Genomic DNA, 19,313 nt, shown 5'->3' with positions numbered 1-19,313 from the left:
GATTTTAAGCAAGACCAACCGTCATCATTCACTGTTGACCCCTGGAAGATTTTATTTATTGTCAAGAGCCCCATTTTATCAAATGGAAAAATACACCTTTATAAGCTTGTACGACCTGCATATTTTACCTGTTCAAATATTTTGTCTGAACCAGTATTTCCTCATTTTGGGAAATAAATTCTCTATTAAAAACCTTTTTGGGATACTTAACTGCAGTTATATTTGTGTTTATTTAAACTTAAGGTGAAATCAGTCCTCACGATCATCACGATTTTAACTTATTGCAGTCAGAAGTGAACTCCAGCTTGTACGCAGTCTGCATTTTTGTTTTATTTTAACAATGATCAACATAGTAAAAAGGAATGTTAAGTGTACATATTAGCTGCATACAACAGTAAAAAAAAAGAGCTATAAAATATCCTTTGTCCCAACAAACTACAGTCCACATACACACACTTCAGTCCCATTAGAGGCTAAAAGTTCAGTAATAACTGCAGGACTGATTAAAGTGAAATCAGCTGAGAGAAAAGGAAGATTTTCGACAACAGAGACAAAATAATCCAACACAGTCTGATCAATATCAAATGAAAATCTTGTGTTTCCAAAATTACTTTGTACAATTTTTCACCAATATCCAGTACATCCTCTCCGTCAGAGTCCAGGCTGCTGGCTTGTCAGCAGGAGGTAGTTGTGACGGAGGGTTCGTAGCTCTGTCAGTCTGCTCAGCAGGCGGCCAAACCGCTGTGGTCCCCCTCGTGCAGCTCCGGCCTGGGCTCCACACACCCTGGAGAGCAGGTCCAGGATCAGTTCCTGCATTTTCTCAACAGAGCTGGCTGTCTGCAGAGACGCACGGTCTGCAGGACAGGAACAGAGACAGAGACAGGATCACAACACTAAAGCACACATCCATTTCTGTGTGTTTATATCCAGACATTGACTGACGTATCTGAATTGCCAAATAGCTAGTGTATGGAAAACATCCCACAGCTGTCCTGCCACTGCTCAGGAAAGCAGCAGAGCAATTTTACACCTTGATAAAGACTGCAAGCTTCTGTTTCTAATGATTGTTCACAGTTGAATAGAACAATTGCATGTCTCGACTTGACAGCTGAGTGGATTATTTCTGACAACAAACGAGAGAGCACGTATTCCTGGTCTGACCTGAGCAGAGCAGAGCTGTAGCCGTGAGCAGGGCGTACTCAGCCTCCGTCACCCGCAGTGTTGCCATGCTGTGGAAGAAGTTGAGCATCGGGCTGAAGAGATCCTCACTGCCTCCTGTTCACAGCAGCAAATGGGAAACTGTTCGTTTTTGTGCGACACAACTTAAACTATTTTTCCTGTAGCCTGCAAGATCTAAAATATTTTCTGAGTGAGTGCATGTCTGGATTAACCTGAGTTGTACAGTGTCCTGTTGTGGATGTTTTCCTTTGACTCTACATTTCTCAACCAGGTGTGTGCTGACATGCCAAAAAGCTGCATGGCTGATATTAAAGAAGAAAAAAAAAATAAAAAAAACTAATCAAATCAAAAAGCAAAGATCAGACAGAACTTTCTTCATGCCAACTTGAGTTAAAGTATGAATCATAAAAGTGTGCCTGATGGTTTCTTCACCTGGACTGGGGCTTGCTGGGTTGTGGGAGAACTGCTGAGCTGAGAGCAGGAACATAACCTCCAGGGCCGAGACAGACAAGAGAGAGCTCTGCTCTGAAAAGTCCAGGAGGTCAAAACCTGTGAGGGGAACATCATCACTTGTTTTAATATACAGTCTGTGTTTTTGTTCAGGATTTCATGTAAGTGAAATGTCACATTACAGAATTGCACGAAGTTCTATGTTGCATTGACACATTTCTGCTCCCTTGGATGAGCCATTGCTTAAAACATTAGTTATCATGATGGGCCATGTGCTACATAATACCATACCATATTTCCATATCTATCTTCTTCATACAAACTGACTTTTTTGTTGTTACAATCAAGCAAAAATTGTAACCCAAATACAAAACTTCGTGAGGCTAGTATTCCAATTGGTGTGTCCTTGGAAGTCTTCATTTAAGTGACCAGTGACCAGACACGTCACCAGACATTAGCTTTTGCTCTTCTTAGTCCCCTAACATCTTGCTAAAATATCAATATTTCAACACTATATTTTTCTTGTCAAAAATCCTCAGAAAACAACGAATTTACAAACAAGCACTGTCCCCATTACAGCAGATTATTAATTCTTACCTGGCACTGTCCTAGCGAACTGTAGCAGTCGTTGAAGGTGGGGTGACACAACATCAGAAAAGCCGTCCCCTTCTTCTGTACATGGCCACTCAAACAACTGAGCAGACATGGACAAGAAAGCATGAAGACAACATAAAACATGTCTCCTTAATGTGTTTTTGTACAACTAGTGCCTCATACTGTTACCTACCCTGCAGCAGCTGCTGTCCTGTGTTCTGTACAGACGATGGGCCTCCACCATCCTGTCCACGATGTACTTCTGCTCTTGGGTTAAACTGGCAGACAAAGCCTGGCGCAGATAAAAGTTACCACAGCATTAGTATGATATCACTTACATACATTTAACAAAAAAAAGTTGCCAGCCAACATCCAAACACCTAATTATATAATAACATTAACAGTAACAATACTCTGCAACCCATATAGTAAAATATGTTCTATCACAATATAGCTATCAATATAGCATAATAAAACTGAATGTACTGTCAAAGAGGATTATACATACAAAACACAAGTACTAATACACTAAAGACTAAATACAAAGTACCACTAAAGCTGATACATTTCACAGAAAATTAAAAATGTCCTCTAGGTGGCACTAGAGGAAATGCCACAATTAGACTGAAGTCATTGAGATTTCATCCTCAGGTGAACATGAACATCAATGCAAAACCTCATAGCAATCAATTAAATAGTTTCCTGGTACCTGTCCAGGTAGTCTGCTGCTGGGGCTGACTCTCTTGCTGTCTGTGTTCTCCTCTTCCTCTGGTCCTCTGCTTTTACTTCCTTTCCTTAGTCGTTTAGACTGGCACTGCACCTCCGTCAGAAGGCCTGATTAAAAAAATAAGCATCATCAGACTCATATCAAACCAGCCAAATCAGCTAAATGTATATTGCTGATTACTGATGTTTAGCATTTCATTTCATGTAGTGTAAGTACAGTAAGGGTCGCTTACACTCAGCCAACATCCCCACTGCGCGGCACTTCCTCAGCCGGCAGTCTTGGCACTTCCTCCTCATGTACATGTCCATCTCACAGCCACCGCCACTCTTGCAGTGATACACAGCCTTTTTAGTCACACTACGCCTGAAGAAACCTGCAGCATCCAGGTAAAGAAGGGGGGAGAAAGACTGGGTGATGGTGAAACGAAATGTTCCTTTTACCTTTGAGAATACAAATATGCAGCACTGGAGAAAAGAACAAATAGCTTGCAGAAGACAGTGAGAAGGGAGAAATACCTTTACAACCCTCGCAGGTAAGAGCGTTGTAGTGATACCCTGACGCTTTATCTCCACACACCACACACAGCTCCTCCTGACCTCTGCTCTTCCCTCCCAACCCCATTCGTGTTCTCCGTCCCAGAGGCAAACCGACCGCACCGAGCCCCTGAACCAGGGCCTCACCGTGGGGCTCAGAAGTGGGATCACAGGGCCCCTCCAGGCAGTGAGGGCTGTAGTGGTACTGAGGATGCTGTGAGGAGGAAGAAGAGGAGGAGGAGGGAGAGGAAGTGGAGGAGGGTGGAGAGCCATAGAGGGAGAAGGGCAGGTTGGCATGGCTGTACTGCTGTTGGCTGTAAGGGAGCAGCTGGAGGTCAGGATCCTGCAGGGGGTAGCCCAGAGGGTCAGCCAGCATGTCTGAAATGAAGAGATGCAAGTTTAGAAGCTAATGAGGCAGCTGTCCACACGTGCCATTGTAGAGCACTACAACTTTGTTTGGCAAATATGTGCTCAGATCTGAGATCTGATTCACTCCTCCTTGATAATATTTCTAACTAAAAAAGGGTGAAACTTTTAAAAAAGCATGCAAACAGGTGTATTTAGAGATTTAGACCTGATCTTTGTGTCCTCACTGGTGTTGCTGTCGTGCCCGATCTATCAAATCAAACTGGCTTCTGTAACTGACCTCTCATTGGTTTAGGATAAGGCTGATGATATCTTAAATTCTTCTTATTGTTAACAAACCTTTGAAAAAACAGAACACTTTCCTTAAAAACCTGATCTTCCTGGTTTTTTCATTTCCCTGTAAACATGATTCAGTATCCATCTTTTTCTCAACATCTCAGTCACTTTCTGTTCCAATGCAGAACGCTGGATGTGCTAGTTTATATATGAATCTCAAAATCAGGATAAGACTATCATTTCATTTCATTTTGTAAACAGATTTTTGTCCCCACAGCAATACGCATACACACACACAACCAGAAATGTGAATGGACATTTCAGGCCACACTATTACGCTATTACAAAATCAAAGAGCGTCACAGGAATGTGGTCTTACGTGACTCGTATGATTTCACTGCTTTTATGGCTCTTAGGGGATACAATAAAGAGCTGAGAGTGAGACCTTGTGAACTGGTCCAGGCTGCTGAAACAGGATGCAGCTGAGAGTTCTATGCAGCATTGAGGATTTTTTGATCCCCTTTCTGGATGCTTCATTCGCTGTGTAATGGTGGCCGTTCGGTGTTGTGACGGACTGAAACGTCTTTGAGCGTGGGTCAACAGCTTGTGTTTTGCAAATCTTGTCTCCTCTGAGAAAACATGTGTGACCACTGGCAGCCTCTTAAAGTACAGCTGGAACAGTACGAACAGGACTGCTGTGGGATCCGTTATGCACTGATTAAACGCAGAGCCCACCCAGCCGTCAGGAGTCTCAGGACTGCTGGAGACGGAAATTTAAAGGGTAAAACATGAGGACTGACAAAAATGAAAAATGTGTGTGTTTAAAAACTGCACAAAGACCACGAAAAGGGAAGCAACCTCGTTCTGTTCAAGGAATAAAAACCTCTACAGCTTACTGACTGACTGGTTGGGAACTAGTCCACCACAGACCCAACTTGTCATTTTTTACATGTTTAGATTTTTACACATATCCTGAACTGTATTTCTCAGTCCTGAATTTTTCGATTTGTATTTTTTTCTTAACAGAGTGACTTAATCCACTAATCTGTGAACTTTGCTCTGCAGGAGAGGAGCCTTTAACTGTAATGTACTCTCAGCTGAGTGAATCGGGGATATCACTCAGTTGAAAAGTGACAACTGATAATTAATGGAATTGCCAAATTTTGGATCCCAGACTTGGTCTATGTGCTTTTGGAAGTTTTGATGACAGAAGACATAGAAAACTGGTGTGTTTAGACACTCCTGCTCTGACCCGCTCCGAGTCGACATCAGCAGAATTTTAAAGGGCGCTCATTAACCCCTCCTCACTTCTTCCTTTTGTCTTCTCTTGAGCTCTGTCTCCAGATGTGTCCTGTCTTTACCAAACTGTGGTTGCAATGGTCTTGGGCCGGGGGGTGGGGGGTCCTTGCTTTCTCTGCATGTGACAGAGCTGTGATTCTCACTGTTTGTAAACCATTTGAGCACTGTCTAAACACTCCTCAGCCTCCCCTCCATCCCACGCACACTAGGGAGCCAAACATCACCAGCAAACTACCCCCCATAGCTGCCCCTCCAGCCCCACCTCCCGCTGCTCCTAAGGGCAGCAGTGGAGAAAAGGGGGGGGGGTTGTTGATGATACACGTCAGTATAAATAGATCATCCGATGCCGTGAGCCGGCTGAATCTCTTCAAGATCTAGTATTTTTCATGTCATCGAGTTCCCAAAGGCTGTAAATAAACTCTTGGTATTCATTCATCATCTGAGAGTGAATGAGATGGAGTTGCATTGCACACAGGGTGCAGTCACATTCTCACTGTGTAGTCATATAATGTCTAAACGTCCACTTGCTTAAAGCAGGCCTACAAAACTTTTGTTTAGCACAAGTGTCAGTTATGGTATGGATGTAAAATGTGTAAATTTAAGAAGCAAAATTGTAGAAAGGAATCACAAAGCCAGCAGTTGGACTTAATAATGTCTGGTCAGGCCAAGTGAAGCTGTAGCAGCAAAGCCCCCGAGTGTATGGAATTATATAAGGTGTATTTTATTTCTTATGACTTCAGCTTTTCATTTGCAAGAAGAATGAAGAATAATGAATGTGTTATTTTCCACTCTGAGTCAGCACTGGGCCAAGTTCATTTATTAAGTTCTAAGCTGACACGTTGAAAAGTTATATAGTCTATAAGTCTGTTAGCCTTCCTTTAGATTTGTGCCTAAAGTTACAGGGATGCTGATGGCAGAAAGTGGTGGTTGCTTCTCAGTTTTATTCATGTAATTTGTCAAATCTGAGAGCACCACAAAAGAAATGCATGCCACTCAAACAAATGAAACTAAAACTATCTGAAGCAAGAGAGACATTGTGTTTGGTCATTTGGGTGAAGCAACCCTTTACAACAGCAGAAAACAAAGTGTGTATGCTAGGTCTTTTTATCACAGATTAAAAAAACTTCTACCTGTCAGTGAAACCAGTGAAGTTACACAGCATCATTTGAAGTTGTTTATGACTGACTGAAAACACAGCAGTCAGCAGATAAAATGTCCCCACACAATCCAATCATATTCTGTCATTGCTGTACTTACTTAAATTCAGTTATTGGTTAATGGATTCATATTCTAACAAGATGAAGAATTATAAATTCTCCTATCAGTACATCTTCAGTGTTTATCTGTTATTGTAATTGCATTAATATGTCACATAACTTATTTCAGAGAAGCAAAACGGACACAGCAGAAGTAGAAGGAGAAGAGAAATTAATCGATGAAGCAATAGTGTGGGGTGGAAGGAGAAGCAGAAGAGACAGAAGCAGGGACAGAAGTGTCACTGTGGACTCACCGTAGTACTGGAGCTGTTGCTCTGTAGAGCAGTAACCATCCGAGGAGGAGAGAAACCCCCCAGCCGAAAAACTCATCTCCAACTCAGTCCACTCTCTCATCTGGGCAGAAGATCCTCTCTTTCACTAGTAATACAGGATCTATCTTCACACACACATGCAAAGATATAAACATACACACACAGAGAAGATTACTCAGAGGATTCACACAGATATGAAGGATCTGGGAAGTATGGAGACATTCCTTAATCCCCAGGATGCGTCCAGGTCTCTGAGCTGTCCAGGCTGATATCCCAGCCTATTTTTAAAAAGCACAGAGCAAGAGTGCAGCTGAGGCTCTTGGTCTGTGGTGGACGATGTGCTGGAGGAGGTCTTAACAGTCCTCAGGGGATAGATGATGGGGAAAGTGGGGACACCCAGGAAGGGCAGGGATGGGACTGTGGTCCAAACAGCTGGACTTGGCTCGGGATTTCACGGATCAGTAGACAACAAAGATGGATGGATGGATGGATGGATGGATGGATGGATGGATGGATGGATGGATGGAGACCTCATCTTGAGAGAGTGATGGACACTCAACACTCGTGACGTGTGTGTTGAGGTTTGCCTTGGATATTTGGATAATGGATATTTCCCAGAATCCAACAAAGGAGACATTTTTTTATTTTAATCTGATGAGTCAAATAAAAAAAATTCCTATCATTAAAATCATTTATTAAAAGTTTTTGTTTGTTGAGTATTTAGAGCTAAATCCTAGTTATGAAGCTTTCGACTGTCTCCACACAGAAGAAACAAACCTTTTCACTTAAACTGGGCTATTTACTATACCTAACGTGTGTGTGTGTGTGTGTGTGTGCTTTGTGTGCCTCTGTGAATGTGTTTTCTGTCCATGTTTGTACTCTAAGCCTTAGGCGTGTGTTTACTCTGCCTTTTGTTTACCACTGTTCTGTTTGTGCTTCAGTTAATATTGGACAGCAGTTAAATTTAAGGGGCTTGGAGACCTCCGCCTCCCCCACAGACAGTTAACCAGGCCGGGGCAGAGCGAAAGGAGTCGAGGCCTGAACCGCTCAGAGGAGACAGAGGAGTGACCTCAGCGCTGGCCTGTAAATCTCAGAGCAGGGCCACTGGACATGCAGCATGCTTACTGAGGATTAATGGTGCCCTCCCACCCACATTTCATCCCTTTCACTGGCTCATTACGGGAACCAGGACTGACCAAAGGATAGCAGAGGGTTACAGAAGAGCCAGTCAGGCTCACTCCAGCCTTCACTGGAGTGGTCACTATCGATCTCAGTGACACATGACACAGGAATTCTGTTGCCTGCTTCATGGTTGTCTTTCCCTTGCAGATTATGTCCAAAGGGTACATTGGTACACATGTGATGACAGTGGACATTGACAACACTGCTTCAAGATAAATTGTGCTTTGGGGAAATTACAAACTAATACAAGGCAAATAAATAACACCCCAAAAAAGTTCAGAATGTAGGACACAATAACTTCTTTTGCAATACAGAACCACACAAACATGAACTGTGCAAGGTGGTCACAGGATTCCAACCAAGCACAATAAAAACACTGCGAATGAAAGTGTACAAATACAAATTTGCAGAATAGGATATATTACTAGACAAGACTCTGTGTGGCGGAGTAGATACTGAGATATTTCACTCACAACCACAAATTTTAATTTATGGTGTTGCTATAAGAAAAGTCGTGGGTCACTAAAGGTCATTGTCTGGGAATTTCAAGTTTAAGTGCAAATATTTCATAGGATGAGTGAAAAATTTGACCTGCTGATGAGGAAAGAGGTCATCAAAGGTCATCCTGTGGACGAGATATTTTACTAACAGCCAAAAATGTCAGTCTCATGGTGGCGCTAAAATAAACATCGGGGAATCACCAAAGCCGGTAGCATTTCTCTCACTAGCACGGCTTTTTTCTGTATGTTACTGAAATAATGAAAGAAATTTCACAGATTAGTGGATTTAGTCACTTTATACAGTTGAGTTGTCTCATCCCAGAGGCAGAAATTTTAACTTCCTGTTTTCAGCCTGGGCCTACATTGTGGGTCAAATCACAGAAAAGGATGGATGTCTCTATCAAACATTCTTTGATGCCCATATGGAGACTTATCAGATTAATGCACAAAGTGTAGTCCCAAGGAAATGCCTCTGTGTGATAAACTGATGGAAGTGCATGAATCCAAGAGGTGGTCTGATGTTATTTCTGCTGTCACATCCCAACATATGTAGCAAAACAAGCCATCAGCCATTCCTCCAACTCTCTCTGACCTCCCAGGAATGGAAGGAGGACAGAGAGCAAGCAGCAGTGCTTGGAGTGACACTAAACGATAGGGACAAAGTCTGAGAGCACGCAAATGTCGCCATGGATCTTCTGGAGGTGTCACACTGTTGGACACATTGTTGGACACAGGCCTGGATATGAGGGCTCACCCCAAGGGAGATGAGTGTTAGGAAAGAAGAAAGAGAGGACTTATATAGCACATTTATGATGTTTGAAAATGTGTGCGCAAAAAAGGAATGTAGTATAATGAGATGAACAAGGAGCAAAATCCAGCATTTCCACAGAGCCAAACTAAGTGAACTTTTCCTTTACGGTTCAGACAAAAGAACAAGCTGATGGTATGTGCAAACCCCTAAACTCATTAGTCTTGATCCACTCACAGTACAAGCCTGGAGATACACTGAACACATCATAAATCCTGTTCCAAACGTCCTCTCCATGTGGCCTGATCCTCTCCTTATCAGAGAGCTGCTGGCTGGTAGCTGCAGCTTGATAACGGCCTGGACTGTTTACGGATCCTCGCAGGAAACTGACGCTCACATTAAAGTGGTCTCAGCATTCGTGAGTAAAGTCCATAGCTTATGTTTGAGCATGTGTCAGTGAGTGTGGTGGGGGGGTATTTGGCTATCACGAGAAGGAATGTAAATCATTGAATGGTAGTTATGTCTACTTAAAGTTTTTGTTTGAAACTATTTGCTCCAATCTGTAGAGGTTATTGTGAGATTGGACTTTCAAAATATGTTGTTTGTTCGTTTTCTTCTCTGTTCAGTCTGTTCTGTCCATAGAGGTTATGTACGCTGGATGTAATCAAATACGCTGAATTCCTCATACAAATAGAGTGCTAAATGCAGCATATAAAAACTGGCCATCACATTAATACATTAATCAGCTGGTGCAAATTGCATCTGATACTTTAAGACTATAGGCAACTCTTCCTTTATGAAAATATACACCACAAGGCAACCGAAACAGCTATCTCATGCCACGTCTTTCTTGTTTATGTTTTGTTTTTTTCTTTATTTCGGTGAGCTCCTCAAAAAAAAAATTCCTATCAGCTACTTTGAAATGGCAAAAAAGTGTTGAAATTTGAATCTTGGAGAGAAGACAAACCTGCAGAAAGAATTACAAAATGTAACGCCAAATACCCAGTCTTTTAACCCTTGTAGGTAAAACAGATTAAGAATGCGGGACGGTGCACGCACACACGCAGAGGTCAAAGATCACAAAGCAACACTGTGTTGGCTTATGAACAACACTGTGTTGGCTTATGAACAATTCTGTTAAAGTTGTGCAGTGGTGTTAGTTAGGAACAGATGTGGTGGACTCACCGTTGGATGGTGGGAGCCTTCCTGCAGCGCCAAACGTCTCGTCGTCCTCTCGTTTCGGCCAACTGTGTCAATTTTGGCAATGCTGGCTCCAACCCAGCCTCCATCCTCTCTCTCTCTCTCACACACACACACACACACACACACACACAGAGTAAACAGAACCTTTCAAATGAGACAGTTGCTCTTGATGTGTGTTTAAGCTGCAGTCTGACAGAAATAATTCACAGACATTTTGTGCAGAACAATGGACAACATGAAACTGAAGAAGCTGGGGATTGACAGTATTAAAAGGTAACATGCAAATGTCTGCGTATGTCAAGGCTGAGAAATATCACAGATACACCATATTTCTGCGTTTCTTTCTGTTGCACTGAGGATCTGAAGTGGAAACCTCTGAGTCACAATGGACCCCCCTCCCTGCCCTGCATGTAGGAACTGGAATCATCTCATTAAGAAATTCCCAGTATAGAGTGTTTATAAACAGCTTCTTGTTCATCCCATGTGATGGATTGATGCTCCCTATCACTGGCTCTTCCTGCTAACTCCCCAACCCGCTTAACAATCTCTCTGCCACTGTTTCACAACCGCACACCCTCCACCACCAAACACACACATACGCGCTTACCGAACCCTTGATACTTTCTGTACTGACCTTGCTTCCTTGGTGGGTGGGCCCTTACTGTTTTGAGTGAGTATGATTGCATTATGTTTAACAGTGAGGGAAAGTGTGCGTGTGTGGGTGCTGTGAGGGGGGAGGGTACAACTGAGAGGCCAGTGTGAATCTGCTAATGAAGAAAAACAACATGGCTGTCAGGGCCTCCCAGGAGCAGGTCAAACAGTGTCACTAGGGGTTGAGGTCAGTGAAGGCAAAGGTCAAAGGTCAACGTCAAGGCCAACAGCAGGCCCCGACTGCTGAAAAAAGTGGGAGTTGAGGCGAGTAGATTGTTGGGGAGGAGGAGGTGCCGAAGTTGTTCTTCTCATGAGGAGCAGTTAGAATAAAAATAATAATACATTAGGACAGAAAAAGAAAGTGAAATACAATCATGAATGGAACTGGTACAATCCTAAATGACTCAATCAACACAGGAGAGAAAAAGTGTTACTCGTGTGTTTAATCTTTACAACACACTGACCCACCAAACATATTTAACAAGTCCCAAAGTACAAAACCATTGTTTTTTTTGTGCAAAAAAAAATGAGAAGAATGAAAACGTGTAAATTGAACATGAGAAAATCTGTGTTTAGTGATGTGACTTTTATCACCAGCGCACACAGAACTAGTCAAGTGTTTGTATTTGAAAGTAAAATATGACTTCAAATTAAAAGATATCTAAAGTTCACAAAAAACATATATGCTCAAAAAGTTGTATGGATTACAGCATTAAACATCAATTAAAAATGGACTAAATGCAATTTACACGTTTTACAAAATATCTCTTAACTTCCAGTCAGATGTGTCACTGATGCCTGCAAAACAAAAGATTCGAGTCACAGAAGTTAACTTGACAGGGGCTTCATGCAGTGGTCGCTGTCATAACTGTCAAAGTGTTTTGGCAATTTAAAAGCACCGAAACCATTTCAAAGAAAACTATGTGTGCTCTGGTCACCCCCACCAGAAGGTTTCTGCCATCTGACATCAAACTGAGCCTATGACATAAAATCAGGAGATGGAGATCAGGTAGACAGGATTAGTTTCCCCTCTGTGTCCAGCGCCTGAAACTCTCAACTGTCCCTTTAAAACTCGAACATTAAAAGCAGTGCAAATTACCTCACTGCAGCTGAACCCAAGTAAACAACTCCATCTGTCACAGTACTATTGTAGATAGAAAACAAATTGTAAACATTTTTAAAAAAGAGAGAGAACATAATAAATAAAACTATAAAATTAAACTAAAATGTTGATTTTGCTGGAAACGTGATTCTGAGCGTTCACTTGGAAAGGAGTGTCTGCTTGTGGTTTAGCTTCCAATCAGAGGCGTCGTCTCATTGTGGCCGTCGCCCAACTCCACCTTGGCTTTGCGGTATATCAAGAACTGGACAGAGATCTGAACCACGGAGCTGAGGAAATTTAAAGAAATCTGGGGAAAGAGTCTGTTGATGCACGTTACTGTCAGAGCTGGAAAAAACACATAATAACAAACAGAAGATTAAATGATGAAAGACTTACTGATGCCATAATTTATGGTGAAAGAAAAATGCATTTCACTGAATACCAGACCACGAGTCCTTCAAATCTGCTGTACATGGCTGGTGGGTCCTGAAGCCCCGCAGATTCTCAGGACTCCCCACACTTGTGCACTTTCTCAGCAAAATCGCATTTATTCCAGCAGAGCAGTACTGGTTGCTCTCTGGATATATGAGCATTTATTGGGTCTGCCTTGTAAAATTCTTCTAATGAAAAATGAAACTCAAGTAATAGTTTAACATTTTGGCAAATAGGCTTTCTCTTGTCCCGTGTCTTGTCCATTAAATATGAAGCTACAGCCAAGAGAAGTTAGATGATGATTACTATTATCTTTCTCCAGAAATGAGAAACAATGAGACTTGATCATCAACTATCTTTTTCCAGAATTGCTTTGTTTTTGTTTACAAACAGAGACCATTAAATCCTGCAGAGCATGCCTTTAAGGACAGATGTCTGTGGCAGTAAAGCTGGGATATAAGCTCTAAATGTCTGATAAGAGTTCAGTAAAAGCTTTCCTCTGGTACTTGTGCCTAAACCTGTATGTTCATTGAAAATAAAGCAGCAAGCAACTTGATACTTCAGTCCACCACCTCTGAGGGGTGCAAAGAGACATGAGGCCTCCAGGGGCCGCTACTGCAGCTTTAACACTTGTGTGTGTCTTTGCTGGAAACAGCTCAATTTCTCTGTTTGGAACTTTGATACAACATATTGTGTTCCCACACACGCAGTCGCGAGACCAAAAACCACTTGATGACTCGTGCCCTGTATAAGGTCAGTACTGTCTAAAATGTAACATGTACGTGGGATTGAGGAGGCCCATGTTTTCTTTTCTTAAAGGATACAATGAGGTCTAACGAGAGAGTGCCGAGGCTGCCGATGAGCCAGGGCAAGTGATGGATCAGGTAGCTTCTCTCGCCCTGGCCCTCTTCAGGGTTCTTTAGTAGGACACTCAGGCCATAAGTGGTGTTTCCCAGGATGACCAGTGCAAATAGGAAGTAAGACACTCCCTCTGTTGACTTCCTCTTAAACTGAGGGGAGAAATCAGAAGACAGGAGGGAGGTGAGTGGATAAGATAACCTTTAAAAGACATTTTACACAGTCGCTGCATATTTTCCACTGCAGTGATGAAATTGCAGAGGTAATCACCTATGCTGTCAGTGCATTATATTCACTTGCATTTTCACCTGCTCAGTTTTCAGTTTCAGTTACTTTAGCATTTCACTTTGACACTCATGTTTCACTGCAGGTTCAAACATACACAACCTGCAACGCCTTCACAGCTTTTTGTCCATTATTCTGACAAATCACCTGATCTAAGGCTGTCTTCCATCTTGATACCAAACAATGCAAATCCCACTGTTCAGAACATGCTGTACTGGATGTAGTTTTACCAACAGTAGCGTAATGAGAAAAAAGAATGCAGTTAGAAAATACAAAGAGTAACAATTATAATTTGAAAGCTTGCACAATACAGTGATGCCAAAGTAATAGTGAGGATACTTCTCTAATAGTCATAATTAACTATGTGTTATCAGCATAAGTATTGGCATTTAGCAGTTAGTTCTCTCAAGTACAGTATGCAGTCAATGCTACTATAGAAACTACACATCTGTAGCAGAACCCACTTTGTCATACTCACATTAGTGTACATCTGGGGAAGTCTGGAACATAGATAGAGCATGGATGACACAGAGCCAATGGAGAAACCAATAATCTCTTTAGGGGTAAAAGCCTGAAGCAACAGAGGCAGACACAACATTACACTAGGAAAAAAAAACAAACAAAATAAAAAGCAGCCGTGATAAGTTCACTTCCTTAAGGTCGTTAATTAAACAAATGAATAATGAACAGGACTCACCCTGACGGAGTTAATGTCAGAGGTTGAGAGCAGAGCGCGACTTCTGAACCCGGATGGACTTATTTCCTGCTGAGTGCCAAACCCGGGGAGGTGGGTGAGGCTCGTGGTGAAGCCCAGGACGCAGACTACACCGACCACATGCAAAACCCTCCTGCCTGGAGAAGAGACAACACCTGGGTTCGTCATATGTACTGGGAAAGACACCTCAGCACATTCTTCCAGACAAGAGTTACTGCGTCAAGGGTCACCCGTAAGGGAACAAACTCTACAGCAACATGAGGCATGCGATGATATATTACAGGGCACAGGGACCCTCTTCCTCTGTCTGGACCAGTGTTGGATCATTGCTCATCTTGCAGCTTGTTCAAGCAGAAGCTTGTTCATTAAGCAGCTATGTCAGATAAAACAGATCTAAACGATAACCAGCATGTTATCTGTATCTGAATCATTAAGATTGTAGCAGCAGCTTTACATCTGGGGCTATTCATTTCTATTCCATGTTAACAAAGGCCTGTGTGTAATATAAGTAATAAAGCTCTACGATGCAGATAAGGCACTGAAAGTCACCACAGCACAAAACTTGGTTAGTTCTACATTTGGCCTTCCAAAAATTAAGAAGTAAAACAAGCAAACAAAATCAACAACAAAAAACACTCACTTTCAGCCACTTTGTGGATTATCTTGTAGTAAAGGTACATGCCCAGCATCACCAGGTCAGCTATAACGTAATAAATGGCTGTATATGTCTGGATGACAGGAAGAAAGACACATGCATCAAGTCAGGAAAAACTGCTTTTGCTTTACACAAAGCCAGTGTGATGAAATTCACTTTAAAAAGCTATTTGTATCATTACTTGATATGATGAGTCATGTAACGAATAAGCCAAATGATAGAAAAATGATCAATAACACTTTGAAGAAGCAATTAATCATCTAAGTCATTGATCAAGACACAAATAGCTGGTAAGACCTCTAAAAATGCAATAATCTGCTGCTGTTTATAAAGTCTATACGTTTTCTCATTGCTGTTGGCATTTTATAAACCAAAGAACAGCTCAAAAACAATGACTTACAGCTTAATTGTTGCTAGTTGCAGCCTTACACTGAGGCAACTGTTATATCACTACAAATCACCTGAAGTGGAAGTTGGTCTGCCAAGAAGGAGCCCACCAGATTGCAGGAGTCCCCTCCCAACCACAGCAGCAGGAACCAGATAGAGATGGCACTGTCCATATTCCCTGTTTTGCACGAGCTGTAGTACTGTCTGCAGTCAGGGAAAAAAAAATTAATGAATACGTGGCGTTAAGAGAGCATTTCCTCTGAGAGATACCAGCACAAGCACTTACGGGAGTGCAGACACCATGAAGCAGAGGATGGACAGGAGGCCTAGGTAGATGCTGGCCATATCCCTCGCATCCTGGGCACATTCCCCAAGTCCTTCCCAAACCCACTGCGAACCATTAGGGCACAAGGAGGTAAAGTTCCCTTCAGTGGTCCATCCAAAGGCACCGCGTGTGAGGACTCCATCTGTCCACATGTTCTGCTGATGAAAAATATCCCGTGTAAATATCCACTTTATTAAAACATAACACAAAATTAAATTGGCAAAAGTATCTCAACCATATGGCACAGATGTGGAGTTTCCAGAGCTCCCTCACACATTCAAATCAGCTATAAAATCATCCAAATGAACATCAGATATGGACCGCAAATGTCGACATAACGCAGTTGCCCAGTTCACACGGTCGACACAGGGCAAAGGTTGTTAAAAAAACAACATCAAAACCGCCTGTTTAGACCCACATTCTGCTGTTTATATGCTGATTAAATCAATTTATAAAGGTAGCAGGACATACGTTTATTCAATGTATGTCTTGCTAACTTTATAAATTGGGAAAACATACTTTTCACATAATATACACTAAACGGAAAACACAATAAACAATCTTTTTGTTAGCTTCTTGGCTAGCTAGCAACAAAACAACTACCTAATAGCGTCAATAGATCTTTGGACCTCGTCTGCGGCGTTTATATCCAACGCGTTAACAAACTACCACACAAGAAATAAATAAATAATAAATTTATCCTTCCTGTGAGCCCGCTGACATCCCGATAAAGTCGTTAACAGAACTAAAACCTTCCCAACAGTGGAAGGATAAGGCGGAAGCAGGTAATAAACAAGCTCTGTGGCCGTGAGCTGATTTGTCATTGGGCTGCAGTCACGTGACAAGCAGTTCATGCTTTCCAAAACAAACCAGACCAGCCTTTCAAAATAAAAGTTTGAATTAGCTCTGGATTCAGAAATATACATGTTGCCCATTTTACAACGAGTATATTCCTCGTCATGGCTGTCGCCTTCCATGTTGCTGTAATACATTTTAACACACTGTGTATGAATAAACCGGGACTATGGAGCAAGACCGGCAAGAAAAATCTCTTTTCTCTTTTAGCATCTGGTCATTCTGGTGTCTGAAAATATAAATACTCCGCGATCATCGTAAGCTATATTCAGCAAAACGACCGTATGCATCGTGAATCTTTCGTAGACATATTTTTTCACTTTGAGAATTTGGTATGATTTTGGAGGTTGCAGAGGAAAAGGGAATCGAGATCAACATCAGCCTACAAGTCTCTGGCCGAGACAGTAAAAGATTCATCAAAGCTGCAGAACACGCCAGTGGTATGCTTGCAAATTAATGTTACTTTTCTGTAGAATTTGGGCAATTTAACGGTGCCAAACTGAAGTTCCAGCGCTCACACATTTCACATACTCTCATCACATATCTACAAGCCTTGTTAAACTGGATTATTTCGCTCCACACGGTAATTCAGTCATTAGTCGTGAGCCGTCATTAGTCCCGAGGCCTCCTACATTCTTCAGCGAGCTTTGCATTTTAGTACGCAGCCGTGAAAAACAATACAGCTATAATAGCTGGACCCATAAGCCTGTGTCGGATGTGAAACAGGCTTGTATGCAAATGTATCTAACAGAGGTTATTCGGCTGTGTGTACAAGTCATTTAACACGGACACTTCTTCTTTTGTTATAGGAGATGATGACACGATTCCTTATCATTAACACAATAAAGCAGAGGTTACTTTTCATCATAAGGCCTCGCCCCGGTTGTCTTGATTTAAAGACAAAAAGTGATGTCAGTTTTAACGCACTGAGTGACAACGTGTCATTCAAGGCGAGAAAAACGAAAGAAAGAAAACTACTACAATAACAAACACACTGCAGCTAAGAACGACGATCTAGACAAAACAAACCTGTAAAGGACGATTAGGTCCGATGTCAGCCTTTGAATGAAAAAGAAACGGGGACTCTACGAGCTATTTCCTACATTTCTGAAGTGACGCAAAATGTGTCAGCTGACAGTCTATCAGACTGACGATTCAGCACCTCGCCACGCTGATGTCAGCTCGTGCGGTTCTATAGGTCAGGTTTGTTACGAGTCTGCTTTCCGCTATCTTTCATCTAAAGTGCTCCCGATGTCTGGAGGCTGATTGTAACGGGTCAAAGTGCTAAAAAAAAGGAAAAAACATTAAAAGAGGACTGAAATCGGCACTGCAGGGGTCGAGGGAGCGATATGATGACGATTTCACATGCTGCTCGCCAATTCCTTCACACAGTGGCTTGTGATTGTGTTTTAGATGTTGACAGCTGTTAAAAATGTAGCGAAATCACAAGATTCGTGACAAGAATTGGGGCTTATTTGTTCAGTGACAGAAGTTTACCTCAGTACAACCTGCTGACATGAAGGGAACTTTGACTTTTTTTTGAGTCGGAAGTGTCTAAGCGGCAGTCATGAGTGCTTCAGCGCTTCTTCTGTCCTTTAGCACAGGGAACCTTGGACCACCCTTTACAAAAAGAAAGGACATATTGTTACCCCAAACTACAGCCACAAGTCATCAAGGCCCTATGTAAACGCAATGGATTCATTTAGCCATGTGGGTATGTTTTCCTGAGTCCTTGTGCATTCTTCATCACAGCTTTTCCTTGGTGTCAGAGAAAAGACATAGCACGTCATTGTTTTTTTGACCACTCAGCCGTAGCTCAGCTCTTACCGTGGCTGCCGTTTGGATACTTAAGGGTCATTTCACTCAGCAACCTTCCTTAGCAAAATAAAGTCTTCGACTGCAACCCTGGCATGACTTCCGGGGACAGCAGGACATAGCCACTGCAGCAGCGTTTAGTTAGTGCGCACCGCAGGGCTCAAACACGCTTGCAGAGACATGGAGCAGCTTGGGCCACCTTTACTTCTCATTATACACTCTCGTGTATCTCACGTTTTAAGTTTTTCTCACACCTCTTTAATGCATTATGCGAGGTACTTTGAATTGCCTCTGTAAATGAAATGGACTATATAAATAAAGTTGCCTGGCCTGATGTTATTGGTAACACTTTTACATTTCCTACTGTGCTGTTGACAGGTGTGTGGATTATCCAAAGGGGATGACATTTCTGTAAAGGGATGTTGCCTTTAAGTTTGCAAACAAATATGATGTTCCATACACCTTCACTGTATCGCAGTGGAGGCAATTAATTTGAAGATGGACATCTTGAAACCTGGACAAATTAAACTATAATTACCTGCACTAGGGTATACCAGAACATGTTTTGGTGTCTTCTTTTTAGAAAAATTTGGGCAAACCACTCCTTAAAGAGCTCTCTGACAACCCCAAACTTACTCCACATCACAC

At 42.1% G+C, this 19,313-nt stretch overlaps 2 protein-coding genes across 10 annotated transcripts; both read right to left on the bottom strand.

Moving 5' to 3' along the window:
* Nucleotides 1-259: 259 nt before the first annotated feature.
* Nucleotides 260-10,725, bottom strand: nr1h5 (nuclear receptor subfamily 1, group H, member 5). Of its 4 annotated transcripts, none has more exons than XM_046395815.1 (11): nucleotides 10,568-10,725; nucleotides 6,935-7,073; nucleotides 3,466-3,861; nucleotides 3,183-3,323; nucleotides 2,933-3,057; nucleotides 2,417-2,515; nucleotides 2,227-2,323; nucleotides 1,612-1,728; nucleotides 1,392-1,499; nucleotides 1,162-1,275; nucleotides 260-854 (listed from the first exon to the last, which is right to left on the bottom strand). In XM_046395815.1, the coding sequence occupies exons 2-11, from the start codon at nucleotides 7,032-7,034 to the stop codon at nucleotides 652-654; spliced, it is 1,500 nt and encodes a 499-aa protein (XP_046251771.1). In that variant the 5' UTR covers nucleotides 7,035-7,073; nucleotides 10,568-10,725; the 3' UTR covers nucleotides 260-651. The 4 variants fall into 4 exon arrangements, with proteins under 4 accessions (XP_046251771.1, XP_046251774.1, XP_046251772.1 ...); XM_046395818.1 differs by having other exon boundaries at nucleotides 1,392-1,481; XM_046395816.1 differs by having other exon boundaries at nucleotides 6,935-7,077; nucleotides 10,568-10,705.
* Nucleotides 10,726-12,286: 1,561 nt separating this feature from the next.
* On the bottom strand, nucleotides 12,287-18,383 carry slc66a1 (solute carrier family 66 member 1). Of its 6 annotated transcripts, none has more exons than XM_046395819.1 (8): nucleotides 18,348-18,383; nucleotides 15,957-16,153; nucleotides 15,745-15,874; nucleotides 15,269-15,356; nucleotides 14,611-14,765; nucleotides 14,392-14,484; nucleotides 13,595-13,780; nucleotides 12,287-12,612 (listed from the first exon to the last, which is right to left on the bottom strand). In XM_046395819.1, exons 1-8 carry the CDS (start codon nucleotides 18,366-18,368, stop codon nucleotides 12,526-12,528), a joined length of 957 nt encoding a protein of 318 aa, XP_046251775.1. In that variant the 5' UTR covers nucleotides 18,369-18,383; the 3' UTR covers nucleotides 12,287-12,525. The 6 variants fall into 6 exon arrangements, with proteins under 6 accessions (XP_046251775.1, XP_046251776.1, XP_046251780.1 ...); XM_046395820.1 differs by having other exon boundaries at nucleotides 15,957-16,150; XM_046395824.1 differs by lacking the exon at nucleotides 18,348-18,383 and adding an exon at nucleotides 17,880-18,024 and having other exon boundaries at nucleotides 15,957-16,150.
* Between the last annotated feature and the right edge of the window lie 930 nt (nucleotides 18,384-19,313).

Source organism: Scatophagus argus, chromosome 8, assembly GCF_020382885.2.
Source record: "Scatophagus argus isolate fScaArg1 chromosome 8, fScaArg1.pri, whole genome shotgun sequence".
Classification (NCBI taxonomy): domain Eukaryota; kingdom Metazoa; phylum Chordata; class Actinopteri; family Scatophagidae; genus Scatophagus; species Scatophagus argus.
This window is presented reverse-complemented; position numbering and strand designations above follow the sequence as displayed.